We start from the raw sequence: 17,101 nt of genomic DNA on the forward strand, positions 1-17,101 counted from the left end.
GAATAAGAGGGGTTTTTAAAAGGGGTGAAAAAAAATCTGTACTCCAGCTGCCAATGAGTGCTCTTGCTGTCTTGCCTTTGAGCATTGAGAAGGTACTCTTTGGGCTTCTATTTGAAGGAAAACACCCACTGAGGTGATATGSCAATGGACTATGGAACGGTGAAGTTGGATTTTTTTTAAGAATACAAAAAACTTCATTGTGGAAGTAGAATGGAACCTCATTGTACCATTCTGATCTGTGCCACTACCAAATTACAAAGCAGATACCAGTGTGTATTTGCAAAACAGTAAAAAGCTGCCAAATATAGTATTTAAAAAGCATTTGACTGAACGTCAGGCTTAATGTCTGCATGGAAGTAGGTATTTGTGCATGAAAATACATTAGACTAGTTTTCCCCACCAGTACTTCATTGGTAATATCCTAAGAACACCTTTTGCAGCTGCAGGAGGCTTTTACATGAGGGCTCATGGTCAGCACTTGCAGATGCCCGTGTGTAGTGGACATGATATGGTGCTTTTGTCCCACAGAGTACAACTTCTGTTAGAAAGAAGGATGGGTGTGTTGGTGCGCACGCCTGCTTTCTCTATGCACGTGGCTTAATGCTTTCCTCAAATAACTCTGCAGTTCCCTACTTTCCGTGGACAAGGCTGCTCACCTCTAGGACTTGTGAACTCCTAGGAATTGCTCATTTCCAGTGCCCCAGCAGTCACTCGTGGTGATGCAAGCTGGCGTTTCTAGGAGAGAAGCTAGAGAGCAGTCTTTGCACAAGTGTTCAGTAATCCTGCCCATGTGGTATTAATCACTTCAGAGTCAATAATTCCTTTCTTATAACGGAGATCTCCTTTCTGATTTTAGCTGTTGTTGTTTTCTGGTTTGTTTTCCAGGTCTTTCTCCTCCAGCTTATGCTGCTTTCCAAACCGCAGCAGCTGTGATCCCAGCAGAAGCAGCTCTGTACCAGCCCCAAGCCCTCTTGCCAGCGACCAGGACTCCGCAGGCCACGGCTGCAGCTCCACCGGCTGTTACCTACTACCCGGCTCAGGCCGCTCAGCTTTACATGAATTACACAGCCTATTATCCCAGGTACCCCTGGCCTTAGCTCTCTTTATCTCTCATCTCTGTGGAGCAGGAAACTGTGTGGTCACTTGTGCATAATTCTTAAATTTGTTCTCCTCATCTTGGTAATTGGGCAAATTTATTGATGTTAATCAGCAGAGACTGATTAACTGCTGCTTTAAYCAGGTTATCAAGTTAGTTTCTCCATAGCAAGGAGATAAAACAAGCACTCTCACACATACAAGCCAAGCAGAGGATCTCCACTTTTCCCTTTTTCCCTGGTGATGTCAACATGACTCACTTAAGCCTGATGCTTGGATCCAGGTGGGAAATTTGGTAATTACGAGGCTTGCAACACTTGCTAGCCTGAGTGTCTGGTAGTTTGTTAGACAGGCCCTGACCTGAGATGTTGCTTTGCTCAATATCTTGTGGTTAGCATGAGACTTGAGCCCTTGCCTGCGTTTCATACTAGGATTTTTGTTTTCTCTTTTATTTAATATCTTAGAAGCTGCGGTGGCCTGTTCTTTCTTTTTCTTCCTCAAGTGGAAACAGCAAATACTTTTTTTTACTTGATAGAGAGAGGGGTATTATGTTGTTAGCTCTATCATTACGTGCTGCAAGTATTAAACCATTTATTGGTTTTCATAATTATTTTGTACCTCTTTCTCTTTCAGCCCTCCAGTATCCCCTACCACAGTGGGGTATATTGCAGCTCCCCCAGGAGCCGTAGCAGCTGCGGCCACTGCCACCCACACTCCAATCCTGCCCCAGCCTGGAGCTTTAGTCCGTATGCAGGGCTTGCCATACAACACGGGAATGAAGGAGATTCTCAGTTTCTTCCAGGGATACCAGGTTGGTCTGCAGTATCTCTCCTTTATAACATATTTGAATGCTGTGAGTAGTGGTTGTTGTGAGCAAGTTCAAAATTCTTTTTGAGCACTGAGCAAGTTCATTGTTCTTTTGGAGAATGCAAGCTGCCTGTCCTTGTACAACACGCTGGCTGTCTGCCAGTTAAGTAAGACTTGCCTTATTTCTTTCATAATAAACATATTCTGTTTTGAAAGCAATGATGTACGGTTCAGACGCAAGACTTAAATGTCCCAAACTGCTGAGAGCAACTTTCTAGTACAAAAGGCTCTTTCTGCAGCCTGGCTGGGCGACTTGCATTGCCAAAGGAGATGGACCGATGTCAGACACTCATGCAAAGACTAATTACTTTGGTTACAGACACAAACATTTTATATTAAACTGCATTTTATGGCAACCTAAAGGAAAACTGTTTCCCAACTCATGTTGTGCTGATAGCAAATGTAACTTCAGCTGGTATCTTAAAAATTCAGTGCTTTATTTCTGGGCAAACATATGAATTTATCTTGAGGAAAATTTAAAAACTGTCACATACAAACTATTTTTTTCAGCAGCATATATAATTAAGTGAAATGGAGAACTTGTATTTTGCCTTTCATCTTAAAGGTTATKATATATATATCCATACTTTGTCATCAGATACTAAATTATTTTAGCCAATATGTGGTGAGTATTTAACATCTGCAGATAACAGTATTCATGTGAACATCAGTTATGTCCTTTGGTAGTACTCAAGCCCTGACCTAAACTTCTTTTGATGGATCTTAAACCACTGTTCAAGTGATGAATGCGAAGACAAGATAACTTCTACATGAGATTATTCTTCAAAATTCTGGTAGCAATCATATTGCAGGTTTTTATTATTAAAGGCTGAGATGCAACTGATGTGTTTTAAGAGGCAGCAGCAGTCAACACCACTTTTAGGCATAGTATATTTTTCTTTTTTTACTTTTATTTTTTAAAGACAACAGGCTTTATCTTCTAAAGCCAGATGTCTGGTGTGTAAGTGAGTGTAGGTTGATAAAAGTTTCTTTATAGTTCAGCATTTTGAATACTTGGCAAATATAGTGCTGTACCTGCTATGACTTCTCTTAAAATGCTTAATCTGTATTGGAAAATAATTTCACATCCTCTTTTTTCTCAGTGGGAAAAAAAATCAAAAATCAGCTTGTAAAAGTGTGATGAATTTTACAGTCAGATTAAAAACAAGCTAAACTTATTGAATGTTTTTTCCTTCACTTCAATAGGATATTTTCAGAATTCAACTCAAATTCAGTTGTGTGTGGATTTTTTCCAGATATATGGTAGCAATTGTTCATCTGTTGCTTAGCCATTGGTATCTTTATTTTTTTCTCCACCAGCACCACCTCCATTAGGTAAATGGATGGTCATTGTATGAAAGCATTAGTGGGGAAAGCCTATTATCTAAATTAAAGTTCAAATTGACATGCAAGGATGCTATTGAAAATGCAACCTGTCCTTGTCTGGGCATGGAAGTAACTTTTGACTTCTGTGGGGTCTGTCATCTACTAAATCTTCAGCTTGGTGAATCTGGACTTTGGTCTTGGAATTTGCCCTTTTTCTTGTTGCTGTATTTGTGAAGCAGCTTACATTGTTTGTATTGCATAATCTAATGGTTCAAATGAATAGGAACTTTGCCATAAGGTGAAATTATTTATATTCTTATCGTCACAAGTTCTTATCATCAATTACTGCTATTAAATTGGTCGCCTCTTTGGTTTCCTTAGAAGATGTTATCCAAATGAGATCAGGTTCAATATCTTATAAAGGAACTAAGGAGTTATTTTGAATTGTTCTTGGATTCTTCATGTGGTAATACTAGTTTTACACTCCTTCATTCCTTTAGTGGGGAAAAAGAGGTGGTGACTTACTGTGCTGGGACAATACTCTGTCTCTAGAAGAGTCAATAATTATTTTTTTTTTCTTTTCCATCCCCTTCTTTTCTCTTCACGTTGTTGTTTTTTTTTTTTTCACTTTCTGCTGCTACCAATGGATGTATGGGAAGATGCTTCTGATTTTTTATAAAGTGAGCCCTTACTAATCACTAGTGGTTTGGACATGGTTTTGATCTCTGTATAACTAATTGATGTTGGCATTCAATGGGTTTGGGAAGCAGATCTGATGAAGAGATTGAAGGGTGATTTTTGGCTTTCTATGTCCTCATTTGAAAGGAACAAGCTCTAAGGTTTAGTTCTTGCTTGATTCTCCTCTGTTTCCTTCCTTCAGTTTTCATGGGCTCCATACATTGCGTGTAAGCACATGCTGCTACATAAGTGAAAGCCTCTCTCATACCAGACCTGCCTCTTAAGAGACTGACTTTGATTAGCAGCTTCAACAAGCCGGTCTCAACCTCAGTACATGCTTCTAATAGTAAATAATATAAAATTCTACACAGCAACATTTAAAATTTTTATCAGCACTAGCCTATTGTTTAGTGTTCCAGCAGCTTGATTTCTTCTTCTAGTTCTGATTTTTTTTTTATTTTTTTACTGCACTTAACTTTGCATGTATTTAATGCATCTTGCATGTATTTAATGCATCTGCCTCTCTCTGTGCCCCTCATGGGCATGCAGATGTATTGCTACCATTGACAGAGTTGATATTACATCAAGAATTCTTAGGTTTATTTAGAAATAAAAGCAAGTTTACTGTGCTTCTGGTCTTGGATCACCAAAAGCTAATTCACAACTGTTTTATTGACTAGGATGCAGCTCTTCTTTCAAACTTGCTGTTTCATTAGCTTGCCTATCAGTCTAGTAGGACGTTGTATTCAGAAGTAGTCAGGTATTAAATTAGGAGATGGCTAAGATTTAAGAGATCATAGTCATTGTATGAGTTTTATTTAAAGTTGAAATTTGCTTAAAAAAGAAAAGGCTGTGGTAAAAGCTTACCCCTTCGTATCTTTGTTTTTATAAAGTAAAAGTAAAATAAATTAATATCTTTTATACCTGTTCTGGGCTTAGGTGCCTTTAATCTGCAACTAAAATAGCTTTTTCATTATATTAATCCTCTGAGTCTTCAGAGGCCCAGAACTCGAGGCGTATTGTTTGGCTTGTTGTGTTTAAAACAGTAATGAGGAGGTGGAGGGAAACGGGTGGCTAAATTCCAAGGGCATTAAACAACCCCTCTCTCTCTTCTCTATTTTATATCAGGACAGCAGGCTTCATTGTTGCTGACTTTTTAGGGATTAGGGTTTTTTTYYCCTCTAAAATGCAACCTGAACAAAGAAGTATTCTCTGCTTCCCTTGGGCTCCTTTTGAAATCTGATGCTCCCRAGCCCGCGAGGGTCACCCCAGCGTCTGCCTGCCAGTTAGACACACAGCACCTTCTGCCCGGGAAGGGAAGGAGAGGAGATACAGCAGAGGGAGAACACCCAATATACTCCAGTAGTCAAAATGCGTAGGCGATTTAGATGCTATATGCCCACCCCACATAGACCCTATATCTCCAGCCCCTGGGCTACAGCATGCTATTAGATTTGCTTGGTTCCTAAATAGATATTCCATCTGGAAGTGTTGTGTGTGTGGACAGTGCGTCCAGTGTAACGGGATTAGTGAATTGGTAATTATTGTTTCTGTCAGATCCCTGCCATGCTTGAGGTAATGCACTAAGTGGCAGCACCTTCCAGCTGTGCCTTTTGTGAGCGACTAAGCAACGTGAGCTGGGTTTGCTGTTCTCCGAGCTCTGGGGTGTTGCCTCTGCTTGCATCAGCATTTCTAGAGTATTATTGATATATTTTAGTGGCAAAGCTTTTTAAAGGTATTACTGCCTGCTCTTGTATCAAGGGTTGCAATTGCCTGAGTTTTAGCTTTTGCAGCTGGTTGTGGGCCTGGATGACCAAAGCCCTCGCACAGAATGGTGAGGAATAGTGGACACGGCTGCAAGACGGAAGGAAGTAGCAACCGAGCAGAAATGTCGTGTTTCCTATAACAGCAAAGCTAGTTGTCATCACGTTGTAGTTTATAATTCAGGCTTATTTTAGTCAGATTTTTTCCAAAGTCCTAAATTGCTGGCCTTTTTTTTCTTTAGGAGCCATTCTGTGATAAGAGCTTAATATCCGTACGGAGCCTGATGACAGATTATCAGTAGTTAGGCACGAATTGCAACTGGACTCTTCCTCAAATCCCTTGGCATGTGCCATTTTAGACTGCACCATTTCTGTGTACACAGCAGGAGCTGCAAAAATTGAAATCATCCTCAGTGTCTGGCTGGTTAGTGACCTGCTGGAATCAGCACGCGGGCTGTGCGGGTACAAGGACAGACCCACGTTCCTCTTAAGGTAGCAGGTGTTTCTGAAGGCAATAAACCAATACAGCGACCACAGCGAAAGCARCAGTTTCTGGCCACAACTGTTGGTTAGAAATGATCGCTCCTTTTTGGAGAGAGGAGTTGCTGTTGTTATTCTCTAATACACCCAAGTTGATGTATAACACTTCAAATGTTATTTTAGCTCCTTAAAAAGGTAGATGGGTTGTAATGTAAACCACTGGTGCTGTGAAGAAGCAGTGAGTCCTTAGAAAACACAGATTTGCTTTAGTCTCTCCATTTGACGAGTSTGTCTAAAGGGGTCTAAGACTGATCTTATTGCAGTCTGTCTTAAACTCACCCACTGCTTGTGAAGGAGCATGGGGAACAGGAAAGTAGAAAAATGCAGCTGAGCTTGGATTATATGATTCTGCAGTGTATAGTAGGAAAAATCAATTCAGACATTTCTGTTTTGTGARACGAGAGAGAATTGGCCATCTTTTCTGGCTAGAAGAGAATTGCTGGATTTAAGATCAGGCTGTGTGTATATGTTCCAATAAACACACACACGTAAGTGTAAAAGTTTAGAGCTTCACAGATTAAATTTAGAAGGCTGTAAAATGACACAGAGGGATTCTTACTAAAATCTGCAAATTCTCTTCATTTGGTTAAATGAAGCTATTACGAAGCTACAAAGTTCACTGCTTCTATAAACCATGTCCCTGAAGGGATTTTACAACCCAGAAGTCCTAATAGTTTTCCAGTAAATACTGAAAGCAGCCATCTATTCTGATGTTACTGCCAGTGACAAAAGATTGCCTTTGTTGCCAGTGAATCTGCTGAGAACAACAAAACAAAATAAAAAGCAAGTGTGCCAGTACTTGCAGGAATGTTTGTATAGTTTTTCAGTACACATTTTGTTTTTCGGGGTCATCTTCACCATTCTAGGATCATCATCTCCATCATTCCAGTATCATCTTTCTTCCCATCAGCTGCCTTTTTTCATTTTCTTCCATGTAAATGCATCTGTTTTTTGCCATCTTTCATCCTACAGTAGAACTAATAGTTGCCCTTAAATTTTCTTTTAGTCGCCACTTGCAGAGGATCTGTTTTGCTTCCATCTTYTAGGCCAGATTGTAAATGCAGACACACTGCATGTTGGCAAAGGCAGCAGAGCTGTGTTTCTGCTTCTGGAGCAATGGGAATTCACTCGGTTTCACCCATGGTTTTACCCAATCTGTGCTGTGGTGGGTTAGCCTGGGTGGCTCCGTGCTTTTGTTTGGTTCCTGGGGGGTTGAATGCGCACGGAATCTGAAGTTTCATGATGAGGCATTTCCTCAGGCAGCCTAGAATAGTTTCCRCTTTGTTCACAAGGAGTAGCATCGCCCATATTTTACTATTTCTTAGCATGGTTAGCAGCATTACATTTTGAAATCTCTAAATTTTAAGACTTAATTATTCCACAAATCCTCTCTTAATTGTATGAAGTCTTTCACTCATCTTTCTTGTGATTCTAAGCTGCTTCTCTCAGTTGGTATCGAGTGGTCTGGGTTTTTTTTGTTTGTTTTTTTTTTGGGGGGGGGTGGTATTTTTTTGTTTTGTTTTTTAATAGGCCTAAGTTCCAATCACTTTGATAATGCTGGATAATTTTCCCACTTTCATGTTTTCCTCACAGCTTATGAATTTCGAGTATACCCTTTTTAAACATTGTCCCTCACTGGAGGCTATATGGCTTTAMTTACTGTACATCTACTCATAATCTAAAGTATGTACTATCTTGAGACATTCCTTCCAAAGAGTAAACTTACATTTTGTAGGTTTGTTTCAAGGGCAGGTCTGGGAACTGGTAATTCTAATATTTGCACGATCTGGTTGCCCTGGCAGAGCCTATCTAGAAAACACTTCTCATATTTGTCCTTTACTTAATGGCATGGGTCTAGATGTGAAGGTGGGTAGAATTCAGTAGTAAAAAATTCTAGGGGTTCTTTAGTATTTTCTGGGCTCATGGTTATCATTCTTTGTGGCAGGTGTATAAATGTGGTGGTTTTTCTTTTTCTAATTTTGGATTTTATTTTTTCTTTTTAATTTTTAATGGAAAGATGCAATATCCTATATTCCCCAATATAATATCTTTTTTTTTTTTTCTCCCTAAGCTGGCAGGAGACCTTTTGTACCACAGGAATCTCAGGGGAAGGTGACATGTGTATCTTGTGTATTGGGCAGTCCTCTAAAATGTTAGAGCAAGAAAGCGATTGTGGGAAAGATGGAAAGCTCTTCCTCTTGGCGCTGAAAGGAAGTAGCCTAACTTGARTTACACTGAGCATGTTGCCTCCTGGAGTACAGAAACCACCTCAGCATCTCTATAGTGTGTGCGAGAATGCCCAGCCCTTTTAGCAGCTGTATCAGCAAGATGCTCAGCCCTCCCCGTGAGGGTCCTCGCTGCAAGCCTGGTTGTGCAGGCTGCAGTGTTGTTGCCTGGTGCTGGCTGCTGCCTCACGAGTATAAGGAAAAAAGGAGTATCTGGGGCTCTAAATTGTTTCCCTGTCTTGTTAAGGAGAAGTTCCAAAGTACAGTTCAGGATGTTCCCTATGTGCTTTGCTTTAAATTCATGTCTACAACCTGTCATTGAGTTGGTGTATTTTATATCTTGCGTAAAAAGTAGTGTCTGTCAAATTCACTGTCTCCTGCCAGTTATTACGGCTGACGCTTTTATTTATGGTTGCAAATGATGGTCTGTGTGGCTCGCTGTACCAGAACCATTCCTTTTGCTGATTCTCATGTATCACACTTGTACTGTAGTACGCTACCGATGACTACAATGGCCTTATTCAGCTGAGCGATCAAGCAAGGAGTGTGTTACAAGCACCGAAAGAGTGGGTCTGTTTGTAACTCTTTGTAACTTCCGAAGAAGGTAAGATGCATCTGCAGAAACTGCCTTTCCAAGGGTGCATGGGAAGGGAAAGAAGAGCTTGGTGATGCGGAGACTTTGTTTCCCCTCCCTTTCCTAGCTTGTGCTGGGATCCTTGCTTTAATCTTTCTGCTTTTGTCCTAYTAAAAAGTAACTAACATAAGGAAACAGGCTACGTGTGATCTGTAGATGATGTGATGGTGGAAGTGGTGGGAATGCTTGGTTTTGTGCAAAGAGCATAGACAATGCCACAAGGATTTATTAGTAATTATTGTGTGAAGTTCCCTGTCTGGTAACTCTTAGTGTAACGTCGAAGATGGATTTGTCTTGATCTGGCTCCAGGACACACAAACAAATGCACGTGGAAAAAAAAAACCCAACCCTTGGCTTTCTTGCTCCTGTGCTATGTAGCTGCCTAGACATTAATTTCTCCCTTTTCCTCATCTTAGTGTGAACTACCAACTTGTTCCTTAGGAGAGGTTTCTTTGGCATGGTGGCTTTTTTAATGCAATGGTCTAAGTTTGTTCATGGTCAACCTGCATGCTTTCTCAGTCATCTATGAGCACTAATGCATGATTCTTAAAGAAATTTCATTGTAACCCAGATGGAGTTGATGACTTCCGAATTCTATTGTATTCCATTTAAAATGCTACTGAGATAATGTAGTAGCTTCAAAATTGACTGAGCTGATGGTGATTGCATTTGGATAGCTTTTTCTATGAAAATATGACTGCCTGTTGGTTTCTTTTCCCCCTAAAACTAGTGGATCTGCTAGGGGGCACTTTGGGACAGGGTTGGTACCAAATAATACCTCTGCTATTCTAAGCATGTCGACACACTTGTCCCTCTTAATACTGTTGCTTGCAGAATAGGTAGACTTCTCTTCTAACTTTCTGTATAACTCTCCCTTCCATAATGAATTTCCAGATCCTGACTTGTGTATTTTCAGTTGCCTGTGTTCTGCAATATTAAACTTGCATTCAGCTRTTTCAGAGTAGATCAGCTCAAATTTGTGCCCAGGTCTCTCTTTGTGCACAGTATTGTTCTGAACTAAACAAAGATTATTCCAAACCTCATCTGGGCTTCTGACATGATGTTCTATTTGTGTGCGTGTGTGTGTGTGTGTTGTTTTTAATGCTGCTTCCTGTCTAATTTTCTTCCATAGAAATTCTATGTTATTTGATACTGTCTGTATTAACTGTCCTTATATGCACTTTTAGTAACTAATAGATAATGTTGCTTATGGCTTAAGTAAAACTTTGCTGTCTCTGAGGCTTTTGGGTGAGTGAAGTTCTGGCATCTACTCGCTTTATTTTAATATGTCCAAATATAAAGCTGTTCAGAAACTGGTTTTGGTAACTGAGACGTGTAACTGAGAGCTTCTCACAGTATACTGGGCATGCATAAGATYCATTAGAAAACCAAGCCCTTATTTTACCCTTTTTGTAAACTCACGAGGACACAGGCCACACAAAGTTAACTTGGAACAAAATCCATACTTACAAAACTGGCCTTCCAGCATGGATCATATGTGGCTTTTGTGGCACTGATCTCTCCAATAAACTGACCTGGTGAGCTGAGTTTTTGGTCCTTCAGCATGTCATTTCTAAACTTTATTTGGATCTATTTCTGTCCAATATTCAAATGGGACTTCCAAGCTTAACCTGGAGGGACTGCCAGCGTGCCACAAGAAATGCCTTGGGTACCATTGGGCAGACAGATGTGTCTGAAACAGCTGGGCACTTTCAAACTGTCTTTAAAGGATTCCCCAGGGCAGACTCTCTCCAAAGTGGATTAACTGCCAGGACAGAATGGCCTCTCATGTTATCCTGCCTTTTGCTTAGCTTCATTTAAATTACAATAAARTTTTATTTAATATAGCTTTTGTAAATGTTATTTTGTTTCACAGAACAATCTTTCTTGGTCTGTGTATATATGAGAGTTGAGCTAATCCTCCCAACATCACTTTTTTATTGCTCTATCCATCTCTGTCACTTGGTCAGTATTTCACATAATACAAGAATTTATTCACTGAATGCCCGAACTTTCTTGCTCAGTTTATCCTTAATGGACATTTAAGTCTTTCTTTCCATGTTAGCCTTTAATTTGAATTACTTCTCTAGCAAATTGTTTGCATAGAATTATTTCTGCATCACTCTGTCCAACACAGAAAAAATAAAATATAGCAGCAGAATAAAAGCTGCTGCTCTTCTCCAAGCTAAAATAAACTGATATTTTTTTTTTTCTATCTGCACTCCCTTCTCCTCTTTGCCATTCTTGCATCCAAAACCTCTTTTRCTGGAAGCACAGGAGTGGAATGCAAGAGCACTCAAAGCTAGTTTCCAGATGTGGTCTCTGGTCTTAACAGTGGTTCTCCTTTTGTTCTTGTGCCCTTGCAGCTCCACGCAGATTCCATYCTCGTGCTTTACAACTTTAGTGGCCAGCCCAGTGGAGAGGCATTGGTGACTTTTCCAAGCCTGGAACTAGCTAAGAAAGCAGTGGCTGAGAAAAACGGACAGCTCTTGGGAAGCCGCTATGTAGAACTCTACCTGGTCTAACGAAACATTCTTTGCGGGGAGGGGGAAGGAAAGCTGCGCTCACCACGGTGCCTCCTCCAAAATCCCGAGTCTTCCCCTGCCAGGCAGCAGCACATGTGCCTTCTCAGCATGATATGTTGGAATATAGAGCGGTGTCCTGTTTGTATTTTGCAAAATAATGTATCCTATGCCAAAGATAAAGAAAAAAAACAAATCATACGGTTAACTTAATTTCTACTGTACTTGTTAAAAACCCTTCCTGCCATCTGGTTACTTCTGAAGACAATCTAATAGCACTTCAGCTATCACAGCTGTGAGAGAAACCTATTGCCTGTTCAATAGCATCTGAGGTGGAAAGCAAAGCTCAAGTCATGCGGATTCTGTGTTGAATTTTTAGGAGATTACACTTGGCAAAGTGTCTGTTTTTGGTAGAGTTTAAATGCCCTTTAGAAAGAGTTTCTGGAATATGCAGCTTCCCCAATTTGAAGCATGGATGCTATTGATGATGATAATGTTCTCAACTGAAAAATAGCGGGATGCTGGACTCGAATGCGATGGCGCTTTCTCATGTTGTCATTCTGTTGTTCTGCAAAAGCCATATTTGTACTGCTGCCAATGTGTAAAGCAAAAAAAAAGAAAGGCAAAAACAGAAAAAAAATCCTCCCCCAAACTTTTAATCTCTACAGGACAAAAATGGCACATAAACCTGAGTACTAATAAGTTATATTTTTTTATTTAAGCATAATAGCTTTCAGATACTGTATTAAAGATTTTGCTCTAGTTTATGTGCATGCAATTTGTTTACATCTTTAAACTACTTTATTTGTATATTATGAAGCAACAAAATACGTTGAAATCTAAATTCTCTAGTGCATGCTCTTTTCTTTTTCCCTGTGTGTGTATATACATAAGCTAGAAGAAGTACTTTTACGTCATGTAGCATGTGTTTAAAAAGGAGAGGAGAAAAAAAAGACATCTGCTGTAGAAGCACTAAGTGACTTTGTTTTTACTGTGCCTTACTTCAAATCTATTCCAAGTGCAATACCAGCAGAGCAAAATCTAATGAATCCTTTTGTGACAGGTTCATGGATGTCTGGATTGATCTTTTTTGTTAGTGTACAATTTGAGTTGTACTTGACGGAATGATGTATGCTTCTTTATACTACAACAAATAAAAGTGTTGCTTACAATGCACCTTGGCTTTTTAAAGTAAGTTATACCATGTTTAAATGTGCTTTATGGATGGTCATTCTCTGATGAGTAAATTTTTACAGATTTCTTCTTCCCTAGATCCTGGATTAGGTAAGCATACATGTGGGTTAGGTAATCATAAGTTGGGGTGCTTCTCTCTCTGCTTTTAAGCAAGAAATATACACAATATAGATAACTATAAGTAAGATAAGGATATATACACAATAAGCACTTTCCTTGTAGCAGAATGCTCTTAGGTTGGTAGTGTCCAACCCAAAATGTTAGATTTTGTTGTGACTGAACCAGGCAACTGTTGTGTAGTAAAGTGAGGTGTGTGGAAAATGAACAAAAAAGGTCAAAACTATCAGCTTTGTTTCGTCCTAATCCACCTGTCACATGTCAGATGCCATTTCATCAATAAAGCCTCAAATGAGTTAAAGCACTATCAGGTGTGCCTGGGGCTGAAGCCTGCTCCATAACCTTAAAATGGCACTGGTTTTATATATCCTGAGATTAATCTTGGAGTCTAAAGGAACTGGAATAGCAGGTAGGACTGCATGACTGTGATTCTTGTGACTTTGAAATTTTGAAAGGGAGAAATATTTTCAATAGCARTTCTGAGCAATACAGAGCCTATGGACGTAGCTATTGGACCACATGAGCACGCTGCAGGTGGTCAGGTCTGGGTTATGGCTTTCTAATGGGGATCTGCTCTTTTAGCAGCTTATGGGAGCTGTTGCTTTGCATCAGCTTTGTGCCTTTACTTAAAAGCATCCAGCCTTCTGCCAGCTCAACTGTTGCTTATATGTGCTCAGCTCCCTGCTCATCTGGAGCAGAGTTGAAATACAAAACCTGGAGCAGCCCCCTTGGCTTGGATTGCTGCACATTTCTCCTTTAACTCCTCTCTGGCTTTCAAAGTGTGCAGCAGGGACTAGAGTTTAAAGCTGTAGGTGTAGTTCTGCACTGATCTTAAGTGTAATTGGTAACACACTCCACCATGGGGAGAGACTGGGTCTAACTACCTCTTGGAGGGGAGGGTGGAGAACAAGAGGGGAAAAAAAAACTGTTTTGTCTGTATATAAACTGTAATCTGTGCAAGCAGTATACTTATTTTAGAAGATGGGGTAAATGCAGGTGTGTAAAACTATACCCATTTTGGTACAGCTGCAGCAGCCCCTGCTCTGGTGTGCAGACCAGAGCTGGCATAGCCTTGACTATGTTGGGTAAAGAAAACTGCACTGTCTTGCCAAACAGGAAATAAGGGTAGAGAAATAAACAACTCCCTTGCTTCTTTGAGCAAGGATATTTTCTTAATTACCTCATTTAACTGCACTAGAGAGTAGGGAGCTTTGGTTTAGCTAGAGAAGGAGCTGTAAGTGGAGAGAGAGCACTGCTGGGGCAGGAGACAGGGCTTAGGAGAGAACTTTATTTCTTTGCATCCCTCTTTCCTTTGTGCCCCTCTGCTTCCCTCCCGTAGGGCCGTTACCCCGCCCGGCCGTTGGTCGTTACCCGGCGCGGCCGTTACCGCCGTTGGCCGTTACCTCGCGCGGCCGTTGGCCGTTACCCGGCGCGGCCGTTACCGCCGTTGGCCGTTACCTCGCGCGGCCGTTGGCCGTTACCCCGCGGCCGTTGCGCAGCTCCCCCCTGGCGGCCGCAGGCGGTGACACGGAGAAGCGGCGCCAGGGCCGGGCTACGGAGCCGGTGCCCATAGCTTAAAATGGAAGGAGCCTTCCTGTGCTGCCGAGTATAACGGCTCTTTTCCGTGATAAAGAGAAGCTGTGCCTGAGCATTTTCCTGTGCGGATTTAGGCCATGGTGGGAGATATGGATTGGGGATGGCTGTAGCCCTGGAGCAGCYTCCCTCTCTCGCCTTGGTCCTTCTCCATCACATCTGCCTCGCTCCACCCCAAGACCTGAGGTGCTTGTAAATGAGGGTTTTCCCCCCTGTCTTTAGCCCGGTAGGAGTATATTTGCATTTGGTATTAGAGACTTCTTGCCAGGCTCTGAGGTGGGATAAAATCCCTGTAGCTGAGCACGCTTTTCCTGGCCTTGAGGTGCTCCCAGGCCRGCTGGCCAGGGGAGTTATGTGGCTTAAGGGAGAGTCTGCCCTGAGGCAGGGAGGGGAGCTCGAGTTGAGATGGGTATATCCTGAATGGGGACAGCTTAATAAAGCAGTATCTGCTGGAAGTGCACGTGTGTTTGCACTTAGCCTTTAGCTAAACTGACCAGTGCATGCTGGAAGAGCTGCAACTTAGTGTGGGGGTTTTACAGGTGATAGGTAGCAGCTCTCCCTTGCAATCGGAACACAGACACTCTCACCATGCATCATTGGACAGTTTACATTGCTGGAGACAGCTGGGAGCTTGAGGTAAGGCCTAAATATTATTTTTCTTCTCTCTGCACTGTGTATTTAGTCTTTGCAAATGTATTTCTGGACTTGCTGTTTTGCAGAAGTCTTTCCAAGGGGTTAGCTGTCTATGAGTAATCTGATACAGTAAGTTTTATATAAAAAGTGAATATCAAAAATATCCAGGTTTAATTGTTTGCCACAAAGAAAGATGAATTGTATGAGAAAATGTGATTTGATTATTATTGTTTTCAAAATGAGGTTATTTTGTGCCTGCAAATTAGAAAAATAGCTTAAGTGCACTTGTGTTGCTATATTCTTGGTAGACTCAGTGGATCCTTATTTTGGTATGTAATTTTAATAAACTATACTTAGTATTTTACTAATTACACTAATCTTTTCTGGTGGTAGATGCTCCCCTTAGAGCAGRATTTACAAGCGGTATAGTTCAAATAAAAACGAAACTTGGAAAATCCTGAAGTATTTGTATCAACTACAGCAAAAGGAAGGGCTTTTTTGGGCTTATTCCAGTAAATAATTTTGAACCTATTGGTCTTGACAKCAGAGGCTATTATGCTTCCCACAAAACCACTGMTTTATTTTCATAGAATCATAGAATGCCGAAGGTTGGAAGGGACCTCARAGGTCATCGAGTCCAACCCCCCTGCTCATGCAGGGTCACCTAGAGCACGTGGCACAGGGCTGCATCCAAGACCAATTTTAATTTGGTCTTTGTTTTTCTGTTTTACATGCAACGTATATTTGTTTTCTGCCTATGGTGGGGCACTCACTGATACTCAACAAGGCTGCTTTGAAACGTGCAACTTCATTTCAAACTGTGAAAATTACCACAGGGAAATACTCTATTTGGTTCTGTTTGGCTGTAGGGAGAGGCTTTAAAAAAAATGAGTGCTGTAAGAATAAATCATTCAAATGTTTTAATAAATATCCAGTGGGAATGGTTAAACAAAAAAAATGCTGTAAGTATGACCCACATGGGGCTACATTGTCCTAGTACATTTAAAAAAAAAAAWTACAGAAAACAGTAATGAATGACATGAATGCAAATGGTGCTTTGGTTTTCTTGGATCCACTTAATGGTGCAACCTAGTGGATATTCAGCTTGGGGTGAGAGTGCCTGGGAGGCTCCAGTCTTTTCCCCACAGTGCCTTTTATTCCTGTTGGGCACCTGGCCTCAAGCCGCTCTAGGCAGAGACTCCTTAAGAGAGGACTCCATGCCTGGGAGCACCATCCTTTTCCGGGCTGCGGTCTCTATTTTCCGCACAAGATCGACCTCCCAGCGGTAGGTGACAAAGCTGACCACAGTGCCAGGCCCCTTGCTGCTCACGCGCCCGACGCGCCCCGCGCGGTGCAGATAGTCCTGCAGGCTGCCAGGGAAGTCGTAGTTGACCACGAGCTCCACGCCGCTCGTGTCCAGGCCCCGCGCGGCCAGGTCGGTGCACACGAGGACGTCCACCTCGCCCTTCTGGAAGGYGGCGAAGATGCCGACTCTGTCGGCTGCCGACATCTGTCCCTGCAGCCTCAGGTGCTTGATTTTGTGGTCATCCAGGATGTAGCCCAGCCAGTTGACGGTGCTGGCGTTGTTGCAGAAGACTAGGACGGCCCCAGTAGACGGCCGGCGGTCCTTGAGGAGCAGCAGCAGCTCAGTTAGCTTGTCCTGGCACTTGATGCGGATGAACTTCTGCGGGACGTGGGGCGGGAGGCAGTGCAGGCTCCGCGTGGCCAGCGTGACAAAGCGTCCCACGTCCGTGAACCTCCCCAGCACCTCGCTCAACCCCGCAGGGAAAGTGGCGCCCACCACCACCACCTGGGTCTGGGCCTCCTTGGGGCCGGCGGGGCCGGCGGCTCCCGCGGCCAGCGGCGTTTGCGCCAGGATCTCCTCCAGCAGCCCCGCGAAGGACTCGTCCAGCA

The 17,101-nt window shown here is 42.0% G+C and overlaps 2 protein-coding genes across 3 annotated transcripts in view; one reads left to right on the forward strand and one right to left on the reverse strand.

Annotated features, from left to right (window-relative positions):
- ESRP2 (epithelial splicing regulatory protein 2) overlaps nt 1-12,679 on the forward strand; it is a 37,833-nt gene extending 25,154 nt beyond the window's left edge. Inside the window, exons 14-17 of one of the 2 annotated variants that reach the window (XM_026043136.1) lie at nt 886-1,081; nt 1,729-1,906; nt 8,987-9,098; nt 11,495-12,614. In XM_026043136.1, coding sequence (XP_025898921.1) covers nt 886-1,081; nt 1,729-1,906; nt 8,987-9,076 — 464 coding nt within the window. In that variant the 3' untranslated portion in view covers nt 9,077-9,098; nt 11,495-12,614. Of the gene's footprint in view, nt 1-885; nt 1,082-1,728; nt 1,907-8,986; nt 9,099-11,494 lie in introns of both variants that reach the window. The other variant, XM_026043135.1, reaches the window with a different exon arrangement.
- Nucleotides 12,680-16,120: 3,441 nt separating this feature from the next.
- On the reverse strand, nt 16,121-17,099 carry DDX28 (DEAD-box helicase 28; the record flags this gene model as incomplete). Its single annotated transcript, XM_026043137.1, has 1 exon — nt 16,121-17,099. A coding segment is annotated over one exon (735 nt), but the record flags the coding sequence as incomplete, so codon positions are not given.
- Nucleotides 17,100-17,101: the final 2 nt, after the last annotated feature.

The sequence above is a fragment of the Nothoprocta perdicaria genome, unplaced genomic scaffold, assembly GCF_003342845.1.
Source record: "Nothoprocta perdicaria isolate Ctin4 unplaced genomic scaffold, notPer1 scaffold_321, whole genome shotgun sequence".
Classification (NCBI taxonomy): domain Eukaryota; kingdom Metazoa; phylum Chordata; class Aves; order Tinamiformes; family Tinamidae; genus Nothoprocta; species Nothoprocta perdicaria.